Here is a 25,833-nt window from a genome sequence, read left to right as displayed (position 1 = left end):
TAAAATATAAAAACTTGTCCAAATTATTTCTTCAACAAGAAGAGGCTGTTAAGATGTATGTATAAGCAAAGAAAATGTAAAAAAAAAAAAAAAAATCAAAGAAAAAAGATATATGTATATGCAATATTCCTAATTAAAAATGGGACAGATTATAGGAAACCATAATATGGCACAAGGCTGATGAGGGTAGAGCAGGGATTTGGGGCAAGGTTGTTCTTAGAAAACGAGGAGGTATTTACAACACTGATGCAAACTCAAGTACAGGCCATTAAGGTGGTCAGCGCGTCTAGGTCCCCAATTAACATAAGAGTAGAGATCATTTAAATAATAAGCTTTCAAACTTTTTTGATCATGAGCCCTAGGACTATTTTTGGTGACCAAACACACATGCACAACCACATATAAAGATACATATTCACAGTTTCAAACTCTCTCCATGCGTCCAAAACACAAAAACAAAAACAAAAACAAAAAGAGAGAAACATGTTCCAGCAACAGAACCAAGGCACACTCGTCTTACTAGGAAAACAATGAGATTTTCTTTTTTAAAATGCTGGCTGTGACCTATCTAACTGGTGTCATAGCCACTAATCAACCATGACTTGAAATCTGAAGAAACATTGACTTAAATGAAGCAGTTGTCAATTTCTCCAGGAGGATATACTGGCTCAGGGTTATCGAAACGGTTTGGTGTGAATATGGCACCTGAGAGACATTACAAACTAGAAAGTTCCATAATTCCACCTCTGCATAAGCTGACTGGTCTTTTAAAAACCACCAGAGGCGGCTTGCTTTTTTAATGATTTTTAAAAATCTCTGCTCGGTTTCTAAATCAAATGGTTCATATGCACAGTGCTACCATCTCTTTGGATCCTGTCTTTCCGCATTTAATGGCTCCCCTAGTACAGAATTCTGCTCATCTTTACTTGTGAAGTAAATGTAAGTTTGAACTCTGGAGGAAGTTTCCCTGACTTAACAGTAAGCAGAGTTAATATTACAGGAGATAATTCACCTTTTATCTGACTTATGATAGAATGAGAAATTATTGCCCCACAACAACAATGGACAGGAACGGCCACTCTGGAGGCTCCAAACAAAAACCAAAGAGGGAGATGGGGCCACAGCGAGGCGAGGGGTAATTCCCCATTTTCTTATCCAACATGTTGATGACATAATGAAAAGCAGATTCTTTTTTATTAAACGGGCAGATTCCAAAGCCCTTCAGAAAGACATCTGAGCCCATGTTTATTTTTGAAGCACTCCTGCAAACGCGGATTTTCCACGGGCTTCCCAGCGTCAGGGCCGATCTTCAGACAGACCTATCCTGAGAGGCAGTTGCAGCAGTCACGTGGGAGAAGCCACCTCCAGGCAGAGCCTCCTGAGAAGCTGCTGAAAGGCCGGCCACATCGGGAAAGGCAGCTCCTAAAATAAGGGGAAGGAGCACAGGCTCCAGCGGAGCCGGGGTAGGGAGCACTTCCCTCTGGAGGCACTGGCCGCCTCCAGGCTGTCTCCAGACGCTCCTCTCACCTGCACGCTGCACCTCACCCGGGAGCTTCTCTGCAAAAATCTGGCCTAAAGAGGGTAGGAAGGTGGGAGGAGGGGAGGGTGAGCTTTCAGGATGGCGTGGAGCTCTCCTGCCGTGGAAGTATCTTTCATGAACACTCCACAGTTTTCTGACAGAGATTGCCACCAACTTCCCCCGACTGTCCTGAGCTCATCTGTCCTGAGCTCATCTGGATCTTTCTGCCTCTGAAAAGATGCTGAAATCCCAGAGTCACTTCCTAGCCTGGTTGTAAATTCTGTCTCTTCCTGTGAATTTGTTAAAACACCCCAGGAAAGAGTTTCCAAATACAGCCAGCCTTGTGTGGTTATGCCTGATTTCTGGGATAATCCTCTGAGGTTCTCCTGGTGCGCATGCATCACACAGAAGGTCAGCACTCCTCCTACCACCGGGCACCCAGGGCTTGGGTCAAAATGACCGGTCTCTCCTCCCATGCTGTACACGTCCCCTCCAGTCTCTCCTCCCATGCTGTACACGTCCCCTCTTTTTGTCAGGTCCACATGGAACCTGCCCTTTGAGACCAGGCATCTTGATGCATAAAACTCATGCCACCTTCCTCAGAATGCGCACCCACAAACACATGGAGGGACGTGAAGGCATGGACGTCCTCCCACGTGCGAGCCGGTGCAGAGTTGGGGGTGGCATCACACAGACCCAGGCTGGAGTCCTCCAGGCTCGGCCACTCCTAGCTGTGTGACTTTGGGCAGGTTAGTTAACCTCTCTGAGACTCAGTCACTTCATCTATAAAATGAAGGAAACACCTCCGCGTGGGCCTGGAGCTGTCTCCGGGGCTCACTGCTGTCCTCCCTGGGACAGGCGTGGGACAGGATGCCTTTGTCTTTGTAGATCTATGTCTTGCTTTAGGGAAACAGGGCAGGCAAGGAGCTCCCTTGCACTTGCTTCTTAATTGTCTTCAGCCCAACAATCCTTCATATTTCGGGGAGGCACATTCTGGTCTCCAAAAACAGCTATAAGACACATCAGCTATACACGCAGCCACACTAAATCTGTTTGGGTTATCATCCATAGAAATAAGCTGAGAGATCTCTTAGCCTCTTCTAGCAAAAGGAGTGCTCTCCTGCTTTCTTAGGTGAGAACACCATGGCCCTCCTGCTGGCCGTCAGTCGTCCCCGCTCCCTCTGCACACGAAGTCACTAGTCAGGCTTGTGCCGCCACCCCTTCCGTGGCCACTGCAGGTCACACCACTGATTCATGGAGCAAAATGTCCTTTGTAGGTAGCCATCAAGCTCCTAAGTGCCTCAGTTTCCCCATCTGATGCAGTGGTCTGAGTCAGACTCACACAGGCCCCTGTAGACCCATTCAGGGCTGCCAGGTTAGCGGTGTTAATTCTAAATACTGAAGCTACATATGCCTCTTTCAAAGAAGGCCCTTGCCACACAGCCCGAGCTCATGCCTCATCACAGGCTGTGGGGTCCCCCGTCTGGAACACTGCCCCCTGGTCCTGGCATGGCCGCTCCCGTCTGGCCAGGTGGTCTCAGTTCCAGTGTTGCCTCTTCACGGGCCTCACCGGGCTACCCAATCAAAGAAGCATCCAGGCACTCTTGCATGCGATCACATGGCATTCCTGGTACATTCACACTCCTCTCACGTGTGTTTCTTCCCCTAATCAGGATGTAAGTTAATGAGTGAGGACTTGGCTCCAGAGCCTAGGACAGGCCCTAGCACACAGCGAGACCACGGCGGACGCCTGCTGAATGAACGGTGAATAAGCAAATACGCAGAGAAACACATGCGGGGTCTGAAAGTGCGCTCGAGCCTGGAACCCGAGGCCCCGTTGACGAACTGGCCGCTCACGCACGACATACCGGCTTCGAGGTCAGCAGACACACGCATGTCAGAACCAGGAGGTCATTCTCTGAAGGGCCACAGGCCGCAGCGACCAGGCTCCAATAGAGGAGACCATGCAGCACAGAGCAGCAAACTCAGAAGCCAGCAGAGGCGGGTGGGGGCGGACACGGGCTCCACCACCGATAGGGGACCCTTGTGTGACTCTGACTCTCAGCAAGTTCTTCCAACTCCCTTGCCTCAGTTTCCAGAAGTTTAGATGGAGACAGCCTCAGAGGCTGCTCGCCGGGCAGCTGTGATGAGGACCAGAAAAGCTGCCACACACCTGGGGCCCCCGGTTGTGCTGGCGACTCACGCCACACTGCTTTATCATCAACTGCAAGTCTGCAGCCACGCACACAGGAATGACGGCGGGGTGCTGAGTCCTGCAGGATAAACAGATCCAAGGAGGCACTCCTGCCAGAGGAGGCACTCCGGGCACCCCACCAGAACCAGGGGCTGCGAGGAACCGAAGGGCCATGTGGGCAATGGAGCTGGAGCAACAGACTCTCAGGGAAAGCTAAGGAGGAACGGCAGACTGGACAGAAGGAGGTGCACCTGCCCAACTACGACACGTCTGGAAAAGAGGCATCGATGGGGACTGAGCCTCATCCCAGTCATGTGGCCGCAGTGACGTTGCCCCCATAGGTACTGAGCTGTCTGAGACGACTCCTACACAAGAGCAAATGCCAACACCAGAAAGGACAGCCGAGGGGCACTGGCCAGGTACACGCTCAGCCTCACCGTGGCCTCTTCCTCACTCTGCACCTGGGAGCCTGCCTTCAACGAACGGAAGCTGCCCTCCAATCAACCTGTGCCCCTGCATCTCTGCAGAGTGAAGGCTTCCTTTAGAGACATCCAGACACATGTATTTTCTTTTTCTTTTCTTTTTTTTTTGAGATGGAGTCTCACTCTGTCACCAGGCTGGAGTGCAGTGGCCTGATCTCAGCTCACTCACTGCAACCTCTGCTTCCTGGGTTCAAGCGATTCTCCTGCCTCAGCCTCCTGAGCAGCTAGGACTACAGGTGCGTGCCACCATGCCCAGCTAATTTTTGTATTTTTAGTAGAGGTGGGGTTTCACCATGTTGGCCAGGATGGTCTTGATCTCTTGACTTCGTGATCCGCCCACCTCAGCCTCCCAAAGTGTTGGGATTACAGGCGTGGGCCACCGTGCCCAGCCCACATTTTCTTTAGGATGCTAGGAGGTGCCTAGCCATGAGGAGGTGGAGTGCCACAGATGTTACAGCTCCGTGCTCTGCTGCGCAGGTCTTTGTTTTGATGACAAAGACCAGGGTTTGGGTACCACTGTGAAGGAAATGGAAGATCTCCGTGCCGTGTGCAGGTTCCCTGGGGTGACCTCTGAACCTCTCACATTCCCCCTTGGCTGCACGTCCGCAATTTCATCTCAGAACTGAGCCTCCTCCACGCCTGCCGACCTGGATGAGCTATGGGGGTCTTGCTGGGGTGTGCATCGAACACAAAGGGGACCTGGTGCCCGTGTTCCCTCTGCACGTGGGGGCACCTGAATGAGAGGTGCCCGGGCATAAGGACCCCAGTGCAGCTCCGAGTGCCCTGGCGTGGGGCGCACGGGAACAGTGAGGAGGCTGTGCTCGGGCGGGCAGGGGCGCTCTTCTGCTAGGTGGCGGCAGTGCCACGTTTCCGCCAGTTACTCACATCCCCCTCGCTCGGCGATCTCTGGGGTTTTGTTTCTACCACTTCATTTCTAAGTCAGCGTCTAGTGCCTCGTTACTCATCTCAGCAGTGACTGGCAGACGTTAATGAATTACTGATTTTCACCTTCACCCGCCAATATTGTAGATTTATGTTGGAAAGAAAGGTACTTTTTGAATCAAGACTGGGATCTTTTGATAGTTTTCCTTTCAAACATAATCCATGTGTATGACTTGCCTCAGTGAAGTGAATTCTAATCCCAGCCGCTGTGCCTCTGACGCGAATGCCGCCCCTCGCCCAGCCCTGTGTAGACTGTCTAGAGGCCTGGCTCCTGTTGAGGAGCCCGTGCTCCGTTCACACAGCTCATGCTGAGGGGAAGAAGATGCAGGCTCCAGGAAGGCTGCCAGCAAATCCCTGTCCCAGCTTGTCCTAATGGTATGGTGATCGGCAGGCCCCGTGCCTGCTGGGTACCTCAGTTTCCCCATCTTTTAAAAGGTAGGTAACAGCACCTACCCTTGAAGGGCTCTAGGGAGAACTAAGAGGTAGTGTTTGTAAAGGCCTCAGCTCGGTGCCTGGCACCACCGGGGCTCAGTAAATGGTTCCTAGGGTCACTATCATTCCCGAGGAAGCATGGATAGCCACGTGCTCTCAGGCAGCGGCTCCCGGGTCTCCTTACGTTTTCCGTACTGCATTCCCAGGCTCAGATTAGACAGAATTCCCCCAGATGGGAACCAGAGATTAGCTAACACAATGCTGAAGGTTTCAGAGCCAGAGTCAAACCCAAGCTTCAGGGCTGCAGCCCTGCGCCTGCTGTCCCTGGTCCACAGGGGCGGCCATGCTACCAGAGCCTCCGAAGCAGCAGCACACGGAGACTCATTTATTCACGACGCTGGATTGTTAGCGGTTTAAAATATGCTGTGTACACAATCAATGTTAATCATGAGTGAGTTCTGGGTACGCTCTGAGCCTTCAGTGATCAGAATACTAACTAGCAGCCTCGTGGAACAGGTTCACATCTCTCAGGTTCCCCGGAGCTTTCTGAAAACCCTAATATTTCTAGCACTGTTTAAGCGTTTCATTACTTTGTTTCAGGGCTGAAAAATGTCCCTTAATTTCCAAGCATGGATCTTATTGCCACTCTCTCAAAGGATTTGGAATATAAATATGTACTGCAGCAGCAACAGGCTTATTCATCAAGCTGCTAGGTTAGCGTAGATAATTAGAAACTGGGGGGTTGCTTGAGGAAGGTTCACTATAATTTACTTCCAGACACAGCAGCTTAATTAGAAAGCAAATTCCTCCCCTAGCTTTAAAGACTGCTAAATAATTACGCACAAACTGCCCGATCTTCTCTCTAGTCGTGTGCTGAGATGCCAAACAACATGTTCTGCCCATTTGACAAGAGTGGCGAAAGCTAGGGAGGGGTTAATACTGGATTTCCTGAGGACCCTTGATTTTGAGCGCCGCTGTTTGAAATAAACCGCGTTTATTATGGAAGACGCACCGCGCGGCAGCTCTGAGGAACGAAGCCACCCCACGTCTCCAGTACTGACAAAGACGAGGATCACGGTATGATTCGGGTTGGATTTCCGACCGTCTGGGGGCAGCAGGGACACTGTGCCATGAACCTGCCATTGAGCTGGTGAAGAGGCCAGGTCACAAAAGCCGGGCCTTCCAAAGGGCATGAAAGTGGTGCTGTGCCACACTCAGCCCCCAAACCCCAGACAGCGGGGTCCTGAGGCTCTCGGCCAGGGGGCCACCTGCTGTGCGCTTAGCAGCACGGTGTCTCACCGCTCAGGATGGCCCTGACACGGACCCCTAGAGAGCTCTGGCCTCACAGACCTGGACACCAAGGGCCAGGCGTTGTAGGCCGAGGGTACATCCTCTCAGATGGCAGCAGGCACGGATACATGGGCACGGGGCAGGTGCCTGTCATGCAGGTCTCTGTGTGCCAAACACACCTGCCCATCTGACACGTGCGTGCTGATCACCACCTGGCATCTACAGCTTGCACTCAGGACCATCCTTCACACGCTCCCAACGAGGGCTGCCAGGGAGGGAAGGGGTGTGCAGAGCAGCCACCGGGCAGGGAAGGGGTGTGCAGAGCATGAGGCACACCTGGTTTTACTTCCTGCAGGTCATGAAGCTTGACGGAAACAAGAAGCCCAAGAGCACAGGCCCGTTAGTCTCCTTGCGTCACGTGACTTGTCACGCTAGTCAGGTGGGACCCAGGAACCAACGTCGTCCTCACGCTTAGTGGCGACAGAGGTAATCTTGAAGGCAAGAAATTTCTACGTCGTGAGTTAAGACAAAAGAACGAAACTGCAAAACTAGTTCTTCAGAATCCCTAAAACGCTGGCAAAAGCTAAGAGTAAATCAAGTCCAATCCCAGCTAGTGTACGCACAGGTACTGCAGGCTCCCTGACGTCTGCACATCCACACAATCTGTTCCGAATGTGTGTCACTCGAGATGTCACACAGGTGCGTTCTAGTGGGTTTTCCACCCCCCGGTCTACAGTCCTTAGGATTCTGTTGACAGTAATGAACTGCTAAAACATAAATGAAATCAGACCAAGCACGAGAGCCTGTTTCTGCCCGGTCTTAAAACTATAATTAAAAACAAATTATCCCACCATTAACCTGGATCCAAGATCAGTTCATGTAAGGAAGGCAGGGACGCCCACGCAGGTTCTCCGGCTCTAGGTTCAAAGGTCATCTCTCTCCTGGGAGGGTCTTGGCGAAAAGGGCAGCAATGCAAACGCTTCCCCCGGGAGGCCACGCCGGCACAGGCGTGGAAGCGATGGACGCCTGCATACGTTTTAACGTAGGTGTGACTCAAGGAACCCGGAGCTGCGTCTCAAGGTGGACAGGAGGGCAGTCATGGTGTGCAGGGACATGGGGGTGTCACCCTGACAACCGTGTGGCTCTCACCTGGCACCCACTGACAGCTCTGCCAATATTGTGCAAATGTTTGTATTAAAATCTCTCAACTATTCAAAAATGTATATATTTTGAAATATTCCTTGGCTACTTAGAAATTTTGTGGACACACGTGCTGCCTGGAGGGAGGCGGTGCCTCAGCCCTGCTTGGCGCAGTCCTAGGCCAGGAAGGACACTCAGGTGAATGCACATCATAGTGTGCGGCTTCCGAGACCACACCCTGCCTGCTCCCACATGTGATGGGAGGGGTGGCCTCAGAGGAGCACCGTCCTGCTGACTCTGGAGCAGGGGTCAGGCGGTGACCCTCCAAATGTCAGCTCCAGAGTCTGGGAGGAACAATTCCCAAAGCCCTTGAGGGACTGGTCTCCCAAGCAGGAGCAGGCAAGTAACTTCTGACCACTGCATTTTAGGAAAGTGTTGAAAAAAAACATACAAAAACTCAAAAGGTTTTGTGCATGTCAGATGCCTCCCTGGGAGGTGGCGTGGCCCTGCTGGCCACATGCTGTGACGCATGGGAGCCCTATCCATGGTGTCCTTCCCTGTGGCATGGGCAAGGAGGCTCCAGAGGACATTCCACAGATAGTGGACACTGCCACATTTCCAGCCCTGTAAGGAGGGAAGCTGGTTACAGCGTCTGCTTCCAGAAGACAACCTCTGGGCTTCCATGTCAGAGAGGTGACTCCCTCGCTCAGGGCATGCTGGTGACAGGCACAGCAGGAATGTGCTGGGGGCTCATCCTCAAGCACTCTGGACCCAGCGTCACACTCAGGACAGGGGACACACAAGGACATCGCAAACATGGCTGGCGTGCTCAGCGAAGGGAAACAGGGGGAACTCGGTCTTGGCTGCCTGGAACACAGGGGTCACATTCATCAGCAGAGCTTGATGATGATCTGTTTGTCTCTGAACTGTACCGCACGGCTGCTTTCTGAGTGGATCTGTCTCCCCTGACACGCGGGCTAGCATTACGGGAGTTAACATATGCTGATGGGACCCCCGTGGAAAAAAGAAGGGGCCCTGAAGTAGTAGAAGGGCTGGCCAAGAGGGTCTGAGCCATAGAGGTCACTGTAACCAAGATCAACATATTTAGAGAGTAAATCTTCAGAAAATGATAAAGTATAAAAATAATGAGGCTTTTTTTTTTTAATAGGAGTGTCCTCTGAATATAAAAAACACAGCAGCATGAAAGACACTATTAAACACAGATGTGCTGAATTTTCTGCCTCACTTTGTAACTGCAAAATCAAATCTACTTCTTAAAAGCTTTTCTTTGGCTGGGCATGGTGACTCACGCCTATAATCCAAGCACTTTGGGAAACCAAGGCAGGAAGATCACTTGATTAAAAAGATCACTTATTTAAAAAGTAACTCATGTCCTTTGTAGATAATATAATATGCAAAAGACATGGCCAGGCACAGTGGCTCATGCCTGTAATCCCAGCACTTTGGGAGGCCAAGGCAGGCGGATCATCTGAGGTCAGGAGTTCAAGACCAGCCTGGGTAACATAGGGAAACTCTGGCTCTACAATAAAAACCAAACAACCGAAAATAAAAATTAGCTAGGCATGATGGCATGCACCTGCAGTCCCAGTTACTTGGGTGGCTGAGGTGGGAGGATCACTTGAGCTCAGGAGGTTGAGGCTACAGTGAGCTGAGATGGCGCCACTGCCTTCAGCCTGGGCAGCAGAGCGAAACCCTGTCTGGAAAACAACAACAACAGCAGCAAGAAAAAAACCACACACAACCAAACAAAAAACCTTTCTTATGAGACTAAACATAATTGAGGAACAAAATCTAAAAATTAAAAAAACGTAAAAATAGTGTTTTCAGTGGAGAAGTCACTCTGCGCAAGTTAAAAACTGACGCCCACTTGGAAATAGAGCTAGCGGCAGCTGTGGCTGGGCAGCTTTTGGAGCAAAGATCCGGATCTCTCCATTGCTGTATAATTCTACAGTTGGGAATTTGTCCTGGCATAAAAAATGTAAACATAATTCAGCCACTCACATTCGATGTAACCTCTGTCACACCACGAGGGGAGGTACCGCGGGAGTTCACCCTGCGAGTGTGACGTGCGTTCCAAGTGGAAGACACTAAAACAGGTGCTTTTGCTGAACTGCTTTCAGAGAACAGCGGCTCAGACCCAAACCCACACCCTTTCAGAAGTTATTCTCAGTGAAGACTGAGGCGCCCACAGCGACTGTGATCTGGTCTGGCTGTGTGTCCCCACCCAAAGCTCATCTTGAATTGCAATCCCCACGTGTCGAGGTGGGGACCTGGTAGGAGGTGACTGGATTATGGGAGTGGCTGTTCTCGTGATAGTTCTCATGAGATCCACTGGCTTAAAAGTGTGACACTTCCCCTTCCCTGGCGTGCTCTCGCTCTCCTGCCACGTAAGATGTGCCTTGCTTCCCCTTCCCCCGTGACTGTAAGTTTCCTGAGGCCTCCCTAGCCATGCAGAACTGTGAGTCAATCATCAAACCTCTGGTATTGATAAATTGCCCAGTGTGATGGTTAATACTGAGGTCTCTAAGCTCTGCAGCTTTGGGAGTCGGACTGGCTTCCTTGCTCCGCAGCTTGCAGACGACCTACTGTGGGATCTTGTAACTGTCTGAGTTAATATTAATCAATAAACTCCCCTTTACATTTATATCTATCCTATTCGTTCCGTCTCTCTAGAGAACCCTAATACACCCAGTCTCAGGTAGTATCTTTATAGCAGTGTGAGAATGGACAAAAACAGCCTGCCAAGCCAATTCATCTCAGCGATGGGCTTTGAGAGCACGGCCTCTCCGGCGCCTTGCCATCTCTCTCTAACTGCAGTGGGACCAGGGCAATGATGCCTGGGAGTAGTCGGTGCCTCAGCTGATGGCAGACGGAGAGGCGTGGGAGACACTTACAGAACTACAGGAATGTGGAGTGACAGCAGCCACCATCCAAGCTGCAGCTCTGGGAAGTGCTGAGAAGGCAGAAGTGTCTGGCGGGAGGTGGACATGGGCTGAGAGCCGAGGCCGTGTAAGGACATGTGATGCCCTCGGCACTGCTGCTGCCCAATGAGACCCGAGTGGTGTCCCTTCTGCAGGACAGAGACAGACCCAGAGCAAGGAGGTGCCCAGTGAGTGTGGCTCAGAAGGGTCAGGAGGGAAGGATGGGGCTGCTCTGACTCCAATGTCCATATTTTTCCCAGCACACTCCCCTCCTCACACCCCGAATCCCTAAGCGGGGTGTGTTTTGAAAACTGTCTACTATTAACAGTTCATTGTCTCTTTAAATTTAAAAATACAATAAACCTTTAGCATTTAGCCACCTTCGTAGCATCACTTGGCACAGGAGAAAGGGAGATGCAAGAAAGACGAGGACACTGCCCTAAGCTCCAGCAGTCACGACTGCACTGGCTGAGAAGGGCCTTTCGTGCTGGGGAGGGAGGGGACGCACGGGCTCTGGGAAGAACACGAGCGGTTGCAAACACTAACGTCATGATTTAGGGAAAGGGCGTCTGATGAAAATGACTAACATCCACGGTGGATGGGGGAGGGTGTTTGCTTCTTTTTCAATCCTCACTCAATTCTATTTTAATAATAAGAGTGAAGGTATCTTCCCAGAAACAACAGAGCACGCTGCTGTAGAATTCACATCCTCTCCCAAATCCACGTCTCTGTTTCCCTGCACCCCTCACTTCCCAGGCCCATGGCTTGTTGTTCGCACTGGCAGCCAGCCCTGTGCTGCCTCTGGTCTGTACTCTCCGGCCTACTCGCTCTCGTGAGGTTTTTTTTCCTCCTCTACATTATGTATTACTTTTACGTCAGTTGTCAAACAGCAAAATGACTTCTGCAGGTGCACATGCTATGGATTGGAACACGTGGGTGGATCTGTGGAACCACACCAGCATAAGGCCCCACCCAGGCCCCTCCGGCTAGCCCCACAGCCACACTCTCCACCCCTCTAATCCCTGGCGACAGCTGATCTGTTCTCCAGCCCCATGTTCTGTCTTTCCCAGGAGGTCATGGAAAGGGAATTGAACCGTGTGCTACCCTTGGAGACGGGCTTCTGACACTTAGTGTGATACTTCTGGGAACCACCCGAATGGCGGTGTATACAGAAAGCGGGTCCCTTTTCCCTGTTGAGCAGAATTCCACCATACAGATGCACCACAGTCTGTCTCCATTTGCCCTGGAAGGGACATTTTGGTTGCTTCCGGCTTGGGGGAACGAACAGAGCTACCACAAACATTCATGCACAGGTTTTGTGTGATCCTAAGATTTCACTCTTCCAGGGTGCAGATCCAGGAGTGGGAATGCGGGGACGTGTTGGCAGGTGTGTGGACATTGATGAGAAACTGACAGTTCTTCCAGAGTGGCCGCACCATTCTGCATTCCCAGCAGCTGCGATGCAGGTTCCCAACACGGGGTTGGTCAGCCTTTTAAATGTCATCCATTCTAACAGGGACACGGTGCTGTCTCACTGGGTTTTAATGCATATTTGCCATCCCTAAATCCTCTTTGGTGAAGTGTCTCTTCATGTCTTTTGTCTATTTTCTAATTGCTTTTTCCCCCTTATTTTTGAGTTCTGAGATATCTTTATACATTCTGGATACAAGTGTTCTTTGTCAGATATGTGACTCGCAAATATTTTCTCCAAGTCTATAGCTTGTCTTTTCATATTAGCACTGTCTTTCAGAGAGCTGTGCACATTTTAAGTTTTGGAAAGAAACGGGAGGCAGCTGGTTGTTCCAACACCAAAATCTTGTTCGAGGGAAAACCTCCTTGTGTTGGGCGGACCAGAGTGGGGCTGTCCTGAGACCTGAGCTCTAGGCCAGCCCTGCCCGAACCAGGCAGAAAAGGCCACCCAGGAGCTGAAGTGAACTAAATACCAGGTTCTCTTTCAGTAAAATAAGGGGGTTTGACTCAATAACTAAAAACAATTTTTTGTCGTAATCTCTACGTGATTTTTAACAGCCTTTCTGTGCTGGAGACGTGGAGCATGTGGTGCTGTCTGAGCTCATGTGGCTCAACACGCACTGGCAGGGCCCTGTCCGGAGCAGCCACAGGCACAGGTGACCGGGGTGGACAGAACAGCACACAGCAGCTGTCCAGGACGGAGACGAGACACTGACCCACACGGAGATGGAGGTGTGGGCAAGGCTCGGGCTCCCGCTACCCGGCGGAGGAGAAAGGATACTGCGGCCCTCCCACCTCCCGAGGAAACCACGGAAATAGCCACAGGGAGGCACAACAAACAGAAAACGCCAAGAAAGTTTTCACCCAAGAGCTGCCTGAATAAGCTAGCCCAGCGAGGATAAAATATAACTGCCGAAATATTAATGGATATGGTTTATTTAATAAATTAGATGTACAATATATATATGCACAGGTGAAGTGTCCCTTTCTCTGAAATGCTTGGAACCAGAAGTGTTTCGGATTTTGAATTTTTTTAGGTTTTGGAATATCTGCATTATATTTACCAGTTAAGTTTTTTGGATTTATCGCTAACCCGAAAACACAAGTCCAAAACGCTCCAAAGAGCACTGTCTTTGAGTAGCATGTCAGTGCTCAAAAAGTTTCCGAGTTTGGCCTGGCACGGCCAGAATCACTCATACCTGTAATCCTGGTGCTTTGAGAAGTGGAGGTGGGAGGATCGCTTGAGGCCAGGCGTTCAAGACCAGCCTGGCCAATACAGCAAGATGCCTATGTCTATTTCTTTTTTTAATTCATTTAAAACTGTTTTTTAAAGTTTGGAGTATTTTTGATTTTGGATTTTTAGATTTGGGATACGCATCTGGTGTGTGTGTGGGGAGGGGCAGGAGTGGTGGGGGCAATATACACGTTACAGGTAACAGAGAGTTCTGAAACTCAGACTGTTAACAGAGGGGGAAATAAAAGCCCCAAAGAAAGCGCACAGCAATGACCAGTTAACACATCTCATGAACAGCTTCGCAAACCTGAAATCTCGTCAGGGAACCAAACCAAACAGAAGGGGAGGGGAGCACAGATCATTTAGTCCCAATTTTTTTTTTTTAAGTTATTTTCCATGTGATGCTTCTCAGAGACCCCGCTACCTGTTTAGCCTTTGGAAAGAGTCTTTTCAGTCACAGCTTGCACTGCTTGGAAAGCCTCTGGGCACTACGCTGTTAGGTACCCATGCTGGGGACTGCTCACTTAGCACATCTGATGGACCCCTCCACAACAGGACCAGCCCAGCTGCCCCGGCCTTCCTACTGGCCACACGGCCACGTTCCACGGTGGGAGTGAACCACGATGGAGCTCACCGTGCCCTCGTGAACGCTGACACATAATATTCTTGTATTTTTCCCCTGATACACAAGGCAAGTACGTTTTCACAAGAGAAACTTGGAAGTGGGTTTGTTTTTCCTGCCTAATTTAGTAAATTCAGGCCCTAATATTAAGATACAACTTTGTATATTAAGGTGTAGAAAACAATTATCTTGCATGTTAATTCTAGAAGAAATGGGGTTCCAAGCCAAAGGGTTTAAAATAACTCCAAAGTTCTTCCATGCTGCCTGGATGACTCAGGATGAGTCACGAGGAATCCGACGCACAAACAAACAGAACAACGCAGTGCAGGCCACGCTCCGGGTCCCGAGACACCACTTCAGATCCAAAGAGATCACAGCAAGGGACAGACAGGTTGGCCAATGGGACTGGAAGGATTACGGGAGGCAAGTGCCACTGACTCTTCATGGGAGGCCTGACTAAACCCCGTCACTTCATCGCTCAGGTTCTGCAATCAGTTTGCCCTGAGATAGTAAAATGGAAATTGGATGGAGACAGGTGGGTAGGGGATGGAAAGTTATAGAATATTAAAGGGATCGTTTCAGAAAATAAGGTAAGAGGAAGCTATGATCTAGCTGCCGTTTCAGTGGCAGCAGAAATGATCCGTATGCGAAGTGGTATGTTCTTGTATTGGCTTAAAGTCTGGAGATTTTTTAAATGTTCAAAGGAATCTAGCTTTTTATTATTTTTCTTTTCATACGGCCCATGTTTGCTTATCTCCTGCACTAAGCCCCAGCGTGACAATCACAACCACAGCCTTAATCAGAGAACAAAAGAACACAGCCACATGAGAGGGAACATGCCACGGTGATAGAAAGTACTTCTGAGAAGCAAGAGCCTTCAAAAAGGAAAAGAAACTCATCAGATCCAGAGAGCCACAAGAGCTTAAAAATCCTACTTACTTTTCTATCAAATCCAGTGTGACGCCAGGCACCAGACTGACACATTTCTGCATGCAAAACCTGCAGAGAAAGAAAAGAATGTATGTGAATGGCACGAATGCAACAGTCACCCAGGAAATTCAACAGACCTGCAGAAAAAGGAAAGAGTTAGAGGTGGGGACAGGGACTGCCATGGTGAACAAGTACACTCGGATTTCCTTAATTCGGCAGTTTTAGATTTGTAGAGAAAAATTTCATTGCCATCCTGTCAAGGCACGAGACTACAGAGCTGCCACAGGGAGTTGTCAGGAGAAAGGAGAGAAGCCATTTGCAGCCACATGAAGCCCAGTCCCTGAAGAGGAGCACCGAGATGCTTAATAAAGCTCAGTCTCCAAACGAGATGCAGGAGTGGACTGGACTTGCCACTTCTTTCTTTCTTAAGGAAGTGAGCTGGGGAGCCTGCTGGAGTAGAATAAATGAGCAGCCTCAAGGCACACAAAAGAAATGCAAATGCAATTATGTCATGTTCATAATCATAAAATCCTACAGGTCATAGCTGGCTTCATGTCTAAGGCAAGTCCATCCTTAGGAGTGCGTGTGGAGCTGGACAGGCTTTCTCTAATGTCGCGCCAACAGGAGGTAGGAAAAGCATCTCCCTCCCACCCGGGCTACTGGCATACAGTGGGACAGAACCAAGGCGGCAGAGTAAAAAGGCAACTCAGTATTTTTAGTAGGAGAAATACAAAATGTTCAATTCACCTACTTTTAAAATTAAGAACAAATAACACACCTTAAAAACATAATGGCGGGTGCAGAGCAAGCACGCACATTTCCAAAACACACTCGCGGACTGCTGGCTGGAAGTGAGCGATGAAAGAAGCCCGGAGAAGGACAGTAGCCCAAGGGGAGGGCGTAGTACAAGGGTCAGGTACTTTCGGGGGAGACGTGGAAGTGACTCCTCTATGGGGGATGGTGGACCCAGGAGGGCACCCATAGCAGTGGGATAGGAAATGGGAGAGGAACTGAGAGATCCAGAACCAGGATGACAATGAGCCGAGGTGTGAAGATGGTCTCACTTCTGCAGCCCTGCAGGGCGAGGGGAGGCTGAGCTGGCCGTCCTGGACCCCATGCACGGCTGCCAGCCACGCTCACTCTCTCAAGAAGTGATACCTGGCTCAACCAGCAGAGAGGAAGTTATATTCTTGGTTGTGGCTGCAGAAGTCAGTGTTTTATTGTTCAAAGAGCTGAGAAAATAAAAGTGAGGCCCGCGTTTGCCTGAAGCTAGAGAGCAGCCCTTTCCCATGGCGTCAAGTGTCCCCTGTGGCCCCGATGCTTCCCCGAGCCAGTCAGTGCCACTCTGAGTGGTCTCCTCTGCTGGGTTCACTTGCAGATGCTCTCCTCGGCTGTGCCCAGACACCTCTGCACCAGCGCAGATACATGCAGCTCCTACGGTGCTCCCAGGCAAACTAGAATCTCTCTGTGGATAAAAATGATGTACAGGAAATGCATTTTCAAATCTGAGTCCTATGCGAACCATGCTACTTTGTCTTTTTATCCATAATGTACTTATTGACTGGGATTTCTGGAGTCCAGTAATGACAGAATCACTTATATCAGACTAATCCTTTTGCCAATAATGATAACCTCTGGACAAAATATTCAAAAGCCATTTGAAAATTCTGAACAACAAACGAATGCAGGCAGGAACTGGAAGGGCCGTGACCCCTAGAAAACGAGAATAACTCTGGATGAATCACCTTCATCTGGCTTTTCCCAGGGGTGCTCCTCACTCACACGTCACATGGGGGATAGCACGCAACTGAAAGGCAGCAGCCTTACTGGGCTGAGACCACGTTCAAGGCTGCCAGGATACTGCAGGCAAAAGCCCTAGGAAGAAGGGAGCCAAAACCCGCATGTAAACCTTCCCCAAGGCTGGGCGCGGTGGCTCAAGCCTGTAATCCGAGCACTTTGGGAGGCCGAGACGGGCGGATCACAAGGTCAGGAGATCAAGACCATCCTGGCTAACACAGTGAAACCCCATCTCTACTAAAAAATACAAAAAAACGAGCCGGGCGAGGTGGCGGGCGCCTGTAGTCCCAGCTACTCGGGAGGCTGAGGCAGGAGAATGGCGTAAACCCGGGAGGCGGAGCTTGCAGTGAGCTGAGATCCGGCCAGCCCGGGCGACAGAGCGAGACCCCGTCTCAGAAAAAAAAAAAAAAAAAAAACCTTCCCCAAGTCGGAGGCTGGCTCCTGAAGGGCACACACACAGGATAATATTCCCAGGATCTCCGTGGAGGACAGCAGGAAGGTTGAAAACGCAGAGGAGAGATTTTAACATCTGCTTGCCACTGTGAAGACAGAGGAGATCAGGTCCTGCCAAATTACAGGGCTTGATCACATCTGAGGCATTCCATGGACACCCCAGAGGGATTAGGAACCGCACCTTAGAACTAAGATCAAAGCCAAAAGAGCCTAGTGCTATACCCAAGCCTCTACAAGACCAGTGTAACTGCCCAGAAGAAAATCACAGAATCTAGAATGTCTACAATGCCTCATCCACAACAGATAGTGTACGATCTAAAATCAAGAGAAGAAATCATCAATAAAAATAGATTCATAGTTGGCCAGATATTGGAATTAGACAGACTTAAAAATTATAAAAATAATTATTGGCTGGGAAATAAGCATTATTATAAATTCACTGAAAATATAATGTTCCCTTAAATAAAAAATTAAAATAGGATTATCATGCAACTTTATTATAGTACGGCTATACGAATAAGAGTAGCATGCATAAATCAGTCATTTCGTACACAAACTTCATTTTAGTCAAAAACGTAAATTATCTTTAACCAGAATTGCTAACAACGGATTTCACGTTTTACACGATTTCTTTCATTCACCTACATTAGAGTGTCACTGAGCAATGAAAGGTCAAAGACCAGGCAAATGCAGAGGTAATAAAAATGACTCAAAAAATCCATAAAGCTGAATATAATGATAATATAACACAGCTGATGCTTATTTGGTGCTTATTATTTGGTGGTCATTGTTTATGTCTTTTATACTGATTTTTAAAATGTATTATGTTACGTTATACAGATGAAGAACATCATAAATTAGGTACATTGTAGTAAAGATCAAGAATATTAAAAAGACAATGAAAATACATACAAAGCTTCCAGAAAGAAAGAGCAGATCACATTCAAAGAAACAAGAATCAGATTAACACAGGATGCAGGAAGACAATGGAGTCGTGTTTTTATTTTTATTTATTTATCTTATTTATTTATTTTTGAGACAGAGTCTCGCTCTGTCACCCAGGCTGGAGTGCAGTGGTGTGATCTTGGCTCATGGCAACCTCTGTCTCCAGGGTTCAAGTGATTCTCCTGCCTCAGCCTCCTGAGTAGTTGGGATTACAGGCTCCTGCCACCATGCCTGGCTCATTTTGTATTTTTAGCAAAGGTGAGGTTTCACCATGTTGGTCAGGCTGGTCTCGAACTCCTAACTCAGGTGATCCACCCGCCTCAGCCTCCCGAAGTGCTGGGATTACAGTTGTAAGCCACTACCCCCAGCTGATGTTTTTAATTTATCAAAGAAAAGTAAGTTAAAACCTAGAATTTTGTATCCAGCCAAACTGTCATTCAAAAGTGTGAGCATGACAAAAATACTCTCACAGGCACATATGGCCTCAGAAGACTTGTCACAAAAAGACTCATGAGGAAGACACTTGCAGATGACAGGCTAAAGTTAGAGGGGAGAAAACTCCAAGAGACGCTGGAGGAGATCTATGAAGTGATGATGACACATAACCTTGGTAACATTTGTAGTTGTCTTAAAATGAAAAGCAAAAAGGTGGGGGCGATATCCATCATAACCAGGATTGAAAACCTACATATAAATCCACAAGAGCATTAAAAATCCGACAGAAAAATGGATGAACAGACATCTCAAAGATGAGGACATACCTATGGCCACTGAATGTGAGGAAATGCTCAACATCATGCGGTATCAGAGAAACGCGAATCAAGGCTACACGAGATATCATTCTAAACCTACTCAACAAAAATGTACAAGAATGGCAATGCCAAGAACTAGAAAGGACGTGGATCACAGGCTGTCTCCATCACCACTGCAGGAGTGTAAAATGGCACAGCCACTGGGAAAGCACCTTACCATGATCCCTTAAAACTGAACATTCCTATACACTATGATCTGGCAACTCTGCTTTTCAATACATATGAAATTCTTGTGTTCAAAAGGACACACGGGAAAGAATGTTCAAAGTATCACTGTTCATAATAGCAAAAATGCAATACAATACACCAAAGCAAAGCAAAACAAACAAGTAAGGGAAGAAGCTGGAAAAGCTCAAGTGTCCATTAAGGAGTAGCAGGTGCACGCAGTGTGGCATATTCGCAGAGTGGAATGTTACAGGCAGTTAGAGGGGGGTACTCTAGCTAAACACACATGGATATGGAGGAACACTAGCAACACAAAGCTAAGTGGAAAATGTCCACATTCCAACCAAAAGTACTTTTTTAAAAAGAGTCCTCAAAATCACATTCAATACTAAATCTGAAAGAAAAGTAATGGTTTTAATGAATGCACACAGACGCATAGTAGCAATTTAGAAAGGGCATGGAAGGGATGACGAGCCCGGCACTCAGGGCAGTGGTCACGGGGCGGGGGTGGCAGGCGCGTGCGCATCAAGGGCCCTGTGTGGTGAGCGCAGGTCATCATCAAGGTCTGGGTTTTGGTTGGGTGGTGGTTTGGGGAAACCCATTATGCTATAAAAATACCTGTTAACTAACTACTTAAAAGGAGGCCAAATATGGACTAGTGATGAGTGTGGCATGAAGCAAGAATTATGACTGATCCAGGCGGGGTGTGCAAACAAGTGGCCTCGAGATTTCTATGACGTTAAATTAAGTTTCGCCTAAAGGCTGCCGCCATACATGTTTTACATTTGGCCTAATGGTTCCATATACGTGGTGAATTGTAACCCAGCCTGATGTGTAAACAGCCTGGTCTTGTGACAGGCAGCTGAGTCTCAGACTACCACAGGAAACCAACTGTTCAAACCGGGCTCAAGCAAGGCAGACCCCCTGCGGCAGCCAATCCAGCTGCTGCGGCTCTTCCATTCTCTGGAGTCACTTTCCTTTCTGCCCATGAAGGTATCTGGCTACACGGTGGTCCCGGAGTCGCTCTGAACCTATTCTGGTTCTGGGGCTGCCTGATTCAAGAATGGTTTTTTGCTCAATTAAACTCTGTTAAATTTAATTTGTCTAGAGTTTTCTTTTAACAATGAAGAACAAATTAACGTTCAGCTCGGTAACCTTGTCAAGTATCATACAAGTAACTATTGAATGCTGTTTTCATTTTTCAGAATGAAAATTCCTTTGTTTCCTCCTAATTAAAAAAACTCCACATGTATTTACCATAAAAAAGTGAAAAATTTGTATAAACCCACCACGTTGAGAGAGCTTCGCATTTGCATATTTATCTTTTACAGAACACTGAATCATGCTGATTTATTTTAGAATAAAAGCAAATGGCGGTCACTACAAAAACCCAAATCATACAGACATGTGTCACGCAAAAGTGCGTCAGTCTAGCCTTCACTCTCCCATCCCACTGTGCAGAAGCGGCCTCTGTTATGACCTTCAGGACTTGGCCCAGGCATAGACAGTCATCCCTGGGGGACTGGTGCCAGGACACCACCACCAACCCCGCCTAGCCACTCCTCCCCACGGACAGATGTGCTCTAAAAACTCCTGAACAAAAGGAGAGCTTCCCGGCTGGAAGGTGAACACATGATGTGCTGGAGTGTGGCACCCCCTGCTCTCGCCAACATGCAGAGTCCCCTTTCTCTGGTGGTGAAGACATAAGTGGCTTCCCTGGAGGTCTTGCCATCAGCATTCCCTGTGCAGTTCCACAGCAAAGGAGAGGAAAAGGCCCTGAAAACCCATCCCCATCATGACTGTCACTGTCATTGTGAAAGCTCATCGTACCAACTGGGTCAGTCTTGTCACACCCAACTCAACCAGAGTCAAGGGGCCAGGGGAAAGCACTCGGGCCACAAAATATTCCTCGAGGAACGTAGTTCTCTGCCAGCCTGGCCGCTGAAACTGCCTGCTGTCACTTGACACCAGTTTTAACTAATGGCGACTGACACAACCTGCTGTGACTCGAAGACTAGTCTCACCCACTCACCAGTCGGAACTTGCCAGCTCCCCAAAACCTTATTCATGTCAAAGAACGTTCTCAAAGAGCAACGCGAAACACTTCTCCTCTTTATAAAACCTCCAACCTTTTCTTTGTTCATCAAGATATACTGAAGCCCACCTGGTCTGCCTGTATGCCTTCAACTGTAAATCTTGCTTCCTAAATAAAATGTTTTACATTTAGAGATTCACCTCTGTATTTTATTTGACTGTGACTCCAGTCCCAACCATCCCTGCTCATTTGTAGTCTTTGGTAGTTGCTTTTCTGTAACCTGACCAGAGCTTTTCGTGGTAATGAGTGGGACAGAGAGGCTGTAGGTGGCTTACTTCACCTCGGCTGGCACATGAAGTCTCTAGAATTTACACTGATGAAGGTGTCACTGAAGCTTTCACAGACGTGTGTATTTTAACCTAGTCATACAGAGACACAGTAAACTGCTGGAGGGGTCTGGCTTTAAATATTCTTTTTCAAAAAAGGAATTTTCGAATATAGCTCAAAGTGGCAATAAATACACAATTAAAAGTAAAATAGCACTTTGGGAGGCCAAGGCGGGCGGATCACCTGAGGTTGGGAGTTCGAGACCAGCCTGACCAAAATGGAGAAAGAAAAAAAAAAAATACAGCATTAGCCAGGCGTGGTGGTGCATGCCTATAATTCTAGGTACTCAGGAGGCTGAGGAAGGAGAATCACTTCAACTTGGGAGGCAGAGATTGCAATGAGCTGAGATCGCCCCACCGTACTGTAGCCTGGACAAAAAGAGCAAAACTTGGTCTCAAAAAAATAAATAAATAAATAAAATAAAATAGGCCGGGCACAGTGGCTCATGCCTGTAATTCCAGCACTTTGGAAGGCTGAGGTGGGTAGATCACCTGAGGTCAGGAGTTCAAGACCAGCCTGGCCAAAAAGGTGAAACCCCATTTCTACTGAAAATACAAAAATTACCTGGGCATGGTGGTGGGCGCCTATAATCCCAGCTACTCGGGAAGATGAGGCAGGAGAATTGCCTGAACCCAGGAGGCGGAGGCTGCAGTGAGCCGAGTTCATGCCATTGCACTCCAGCCTGGGCAACAAAAGCGAAACTCCATCTCAAAAAAAAAAAAAAAGTAAAATCAGCCAATTTCTTCAACTCTCAGCATTTCATTTAATCCAGCAGGTTAAAAAAAACCCCAAAGAACTAAACATCCCCACATGAAACTAATGTGCCAAATCATGCGATATTTGTAACTAAATTTAAAAATAAGCGGTTTTTTTGGCTCATGCCTGTAATTCCAGCACTCTGGGAGGCCAAGGCGGGAGGATCACTTGAGGACAGGAGTGTGAGACCAGCATGGACAACACAGTTGAGTCCCTATCTCGACAAATAAGTTAGCTGGGCGTGGTCAGAGGACTCATGAGGCTGAGGCAGGGGGATCGTTTGAGCCCAGGTGGTTAAGGGTGCAGTGAGCTATGATCGTGCCACTGCACTCTAGCCTGGGTGACACAGTGAGACCCTTTCTCTTAAAAAAAAAAAAAAAAAGTATGCCTTTCAGTATTATTAGAACAAAACAGAGTAGAAGTGACTTTCCTAACTTGCGAACGTTAAGCAGCTGCACTTTGTAATAATGTACAGAAAAGCTTACTATTTAGGACCTTCTAGGCCAGTAATCAGGACAAGATACAAATTAAGTGCAAGAGTTTGCTATTTCTTAGTTGCCCTCCGTGCTACAGAAGTAAGCTAGCAAAAACGAAAACCAGTGATTCCATTAGTAAGAGAAATACAGATGAACACCTCTTCTGAGCTTTCTGCCAACCAACATAATGAACCGATCCCATCTGTCTTGTTCTGGGCTACAGCCCCATTGTCAGAGCTGGCTGGATGTCGGAGGAGCCCCTTAGTCGCCTGCTGGATGCAGGAGCCTGGCCGGCAATGGAAAACACCTTCCACGGGAACAATGCCAATTGCAAGGGCTCTGCCATTCGGGTGCAGAAGACATTAAAAAGTTAAGATAATTTGGTTATAAGGAAAATGTCAGTTTTTTAAAAAGGAAACGATTATTTAAGTGTTTAGGTGGTAATTTAGCAAACATACCCATAAAAACAAAACAAGAGCAAATAATTGTAAAATGTAGGTGATATAATATACACAGGGTTCGCTTCATCATCCTCTCAACTGTTTCCCAGAACGGCTGAAAACTGTCGTAGAGTAAAAAGTGAAAGGGATGGGGACAGAGACGAGAGAGGGGGCAAGAGAGTGTCAGCACCGGCATTCCTACACTGGTGAGTCAAGTCAGGAAACCATTTAAGGAAGCCACCTTCTATTTTCAAAGAAGGCCGAGACTGAAAGGCAGGCTCCATGCCTCTCCCTTCTCCACTGTCCTTGAGATGATCAACAGTTGGCACAACTTTGCAAAAGCAGAAAACCAACTCTTTCCTAAAAAGGTAAACCTCTTCCACGGAGGTCATCGTGACCGTCAACCGCAGGAAACACACAGGCTACACGCAGCAGGCTTCCACCGCCCCCACACACGCAACACGCAGCAGGCTTCCACCGCCCCCAGCGGCTCTGGGGTGTGCGTTGCCCTGGAGGAGCCCATTTACAACAACTTCAGATTCTCCGCGCTCCTTGGCCTGATTCAAATCTTAATGTGTTTTTACCTAAGAAACTATCCATAACATGGACTGTTTATACCGACAGAGCTAAGATGGGCGTAGCACCCAGGTTGCCTGAAGGAAGTCAAGCTGAGTCAGGAAGTGGGGACAGCCACGAAGGACTGGAGTTTCTCAGGTGCAAATGCCTGCAGAACTCTGGGCCTCTCACCCCGTGACCCCTTGAGAGCCAGGGCTGCTCAGTCCTAGTTCAGTACAGAGATTCCACGACTGCGGTGCTGAGGAACAGCTACAGGGCAACGGCTGGGGCTGGGGCTGCCATCCTCGGAAACCAAGGTGTTCCAGGATCAAGGGAAAGCGTGCCTGACGGCAAGAGGGCATTTTCCGCTAAATACACCGTTTATTTTCACATGCGACTGCTGGGTCCTCACCCATTCTTGTCTGGGATGTAGGACGGCCTTGTGGTAAACCCATAAAACTCAGTTCTTTAAAAACAAGTGATTCTTTTAAATTACAAAGAACCAATGCTTAAATGACACATCATTATATATCTTTCCTGCTGTCTGATTTTTTCTTTCTATATAAGAAGCCGTGCCCTTGTCCCCCAGCCTTCCCTACATCCCAGAGTCCACTGTGTTAATTTCCACGCGCATTCACAGGGTGGAGGAAACACTGGCCAGCCAGAAACCAGCTGCTGCCTCCGCAAACAGGGCCAGGAGGGTGCTGCAGCAGCGCCAAGGGCTCAGCACTTACTACTCAGTGACGACCCCTGAAGAGCTGACCCCACGTGAAACACAGGCCAGCGACACGCTGGGGGACCAGTGCTGCTGCAGGCTCCAGGGCTGCCTCGCGCGGCTCATTTTAGAATCAGTCAGTCCCTATGACAGGGATGAAACCGAGGTCGCTGCACAGCTCTGACATGGCCGCACGCCTGGTGACCCAAAGCCAAGCCCTGACTCTCTTCCAAAGTACAAGTGAGAGAAGAGCTCAGCTAGGAGAGTTCTAAACTGGGTTGGAGAGCAAGATAAGCCACACGCCATCACAGCTCCTTCTGCAACCTAAAGACGCAAACAAAAGACCCTCCGGCGCAGTGCAGGGGCTTTGCTGGAATAACGCAGACATTAATTTCTCTCGTCTTCCCATAGCAATAGGCCTCTCCCTGTAAGGAGGTTTCTGAAAGCTAGCATTGGGATCGAAATTTAGTCAAATGGGCGGTCCAAGCCCAGTCTATTTAGATTCGATCTCGGGTGAGATTTTACTCCAGAAGAAACTGCCAAATGTCTCAGCTGTTGCAGAGGTCCCACGCGAGACAGCGTGGCAAAATGTACTCTTAAAAATATCCACAAGAAGGGGCCCTTTTTGAGTAAGTTCTGTGTATTTGAGACTTGGGAAAGTTCTTCCTATCAAAAATTTTGAAATCTTTTACCGAGTTCCTTTTCGGCAGCACCAAGTCTAGCTCCTCGGCACCCTCTGGGAAGAAGAACCGCGGGGCAGCCACAGGGAGGATGTATTGTCTTGGGGTGGCAGCCATGAGCTGACCCTAAGATGAGGGAACTGAAGGCAAAGCTGAAGATTCTATTTGCCAATTTAAAAAATCCCTCTAAGTTATCTTGTCAGTTAAAAAAATTAATTACAACAAAAAACTGAAATGCACACTCCTCCATCTGCCTAAGTCCTCACCCTTCCTCCTAGCTCAGGCCACCAGGCAATGTCACCAGAGAACCTGAGAAAGATTCAGACTATGGCCACGACATCGCCCTCCCAGTTTAGATCACAACATCGCCCTGCCAGTTTAGACCACATCGCCCTCCCAGTTTAGATCACAATATCGCCC

At 48.5% G+C, this 25,833-nt stretch overlaps 1 protein-coding gene and 1 long non-coding RNA gene across 2 annotated transcripts in view; one reads left to right on the top strand and one right to left on the bottom strand.

Moving 5' to 3' along the window:
• RPTOR (regulatory associated protein of MTOR, complex 1) overlaps positions 1–25,833 on the bottom strand; it is a 400,798-nt gene that overhangs the window by 147,470 nt on the left and 227,495 nt on the right. Inside the window, exon 10 of the mRNA XM_011933231.1 lies at positions 15,207–15,266. Coding sequence (XP_011788621.1) covers positions 15,207–15,266 — 60 coding nt within the window. The remainder of the gene's footprint in view (positions 1–15,206; positions 15,267–25,833) is intronic.
• LOC105523721 lies at positions 1,242–5,257 on the top strand. Its single transcript, XR_001003638.1, has 4 exons — positions 1,242–1,930; positions 2,056–2,268; positions 2,426–2,651; positions 3,193–5,257. It is a non-coding gene; the product is annotated as an uncharacterized LOC105523721 (long non-coding RNA).

Source organism: Colobus angolensis, unplaced genomic scaffold, assembly GCF_000951035.1.
Source record: "Colobus angolensis palliatus isolate OR3802 unplaced genomic scaffold, Cang.pa_1.0 Scaffold1, whole genome shotgun sequence".
In the NCBI taxonomy this organism is placed as follows: domain Eukaryota; kingdom Metazoa; phylum Chordata; class Mammalia; order Primates; family Cercopithecidae; genus Colobus; species Colobus angolensis.
This window is presented reverse-complemented; position numbering and strand designations above follow the sequence as displayed.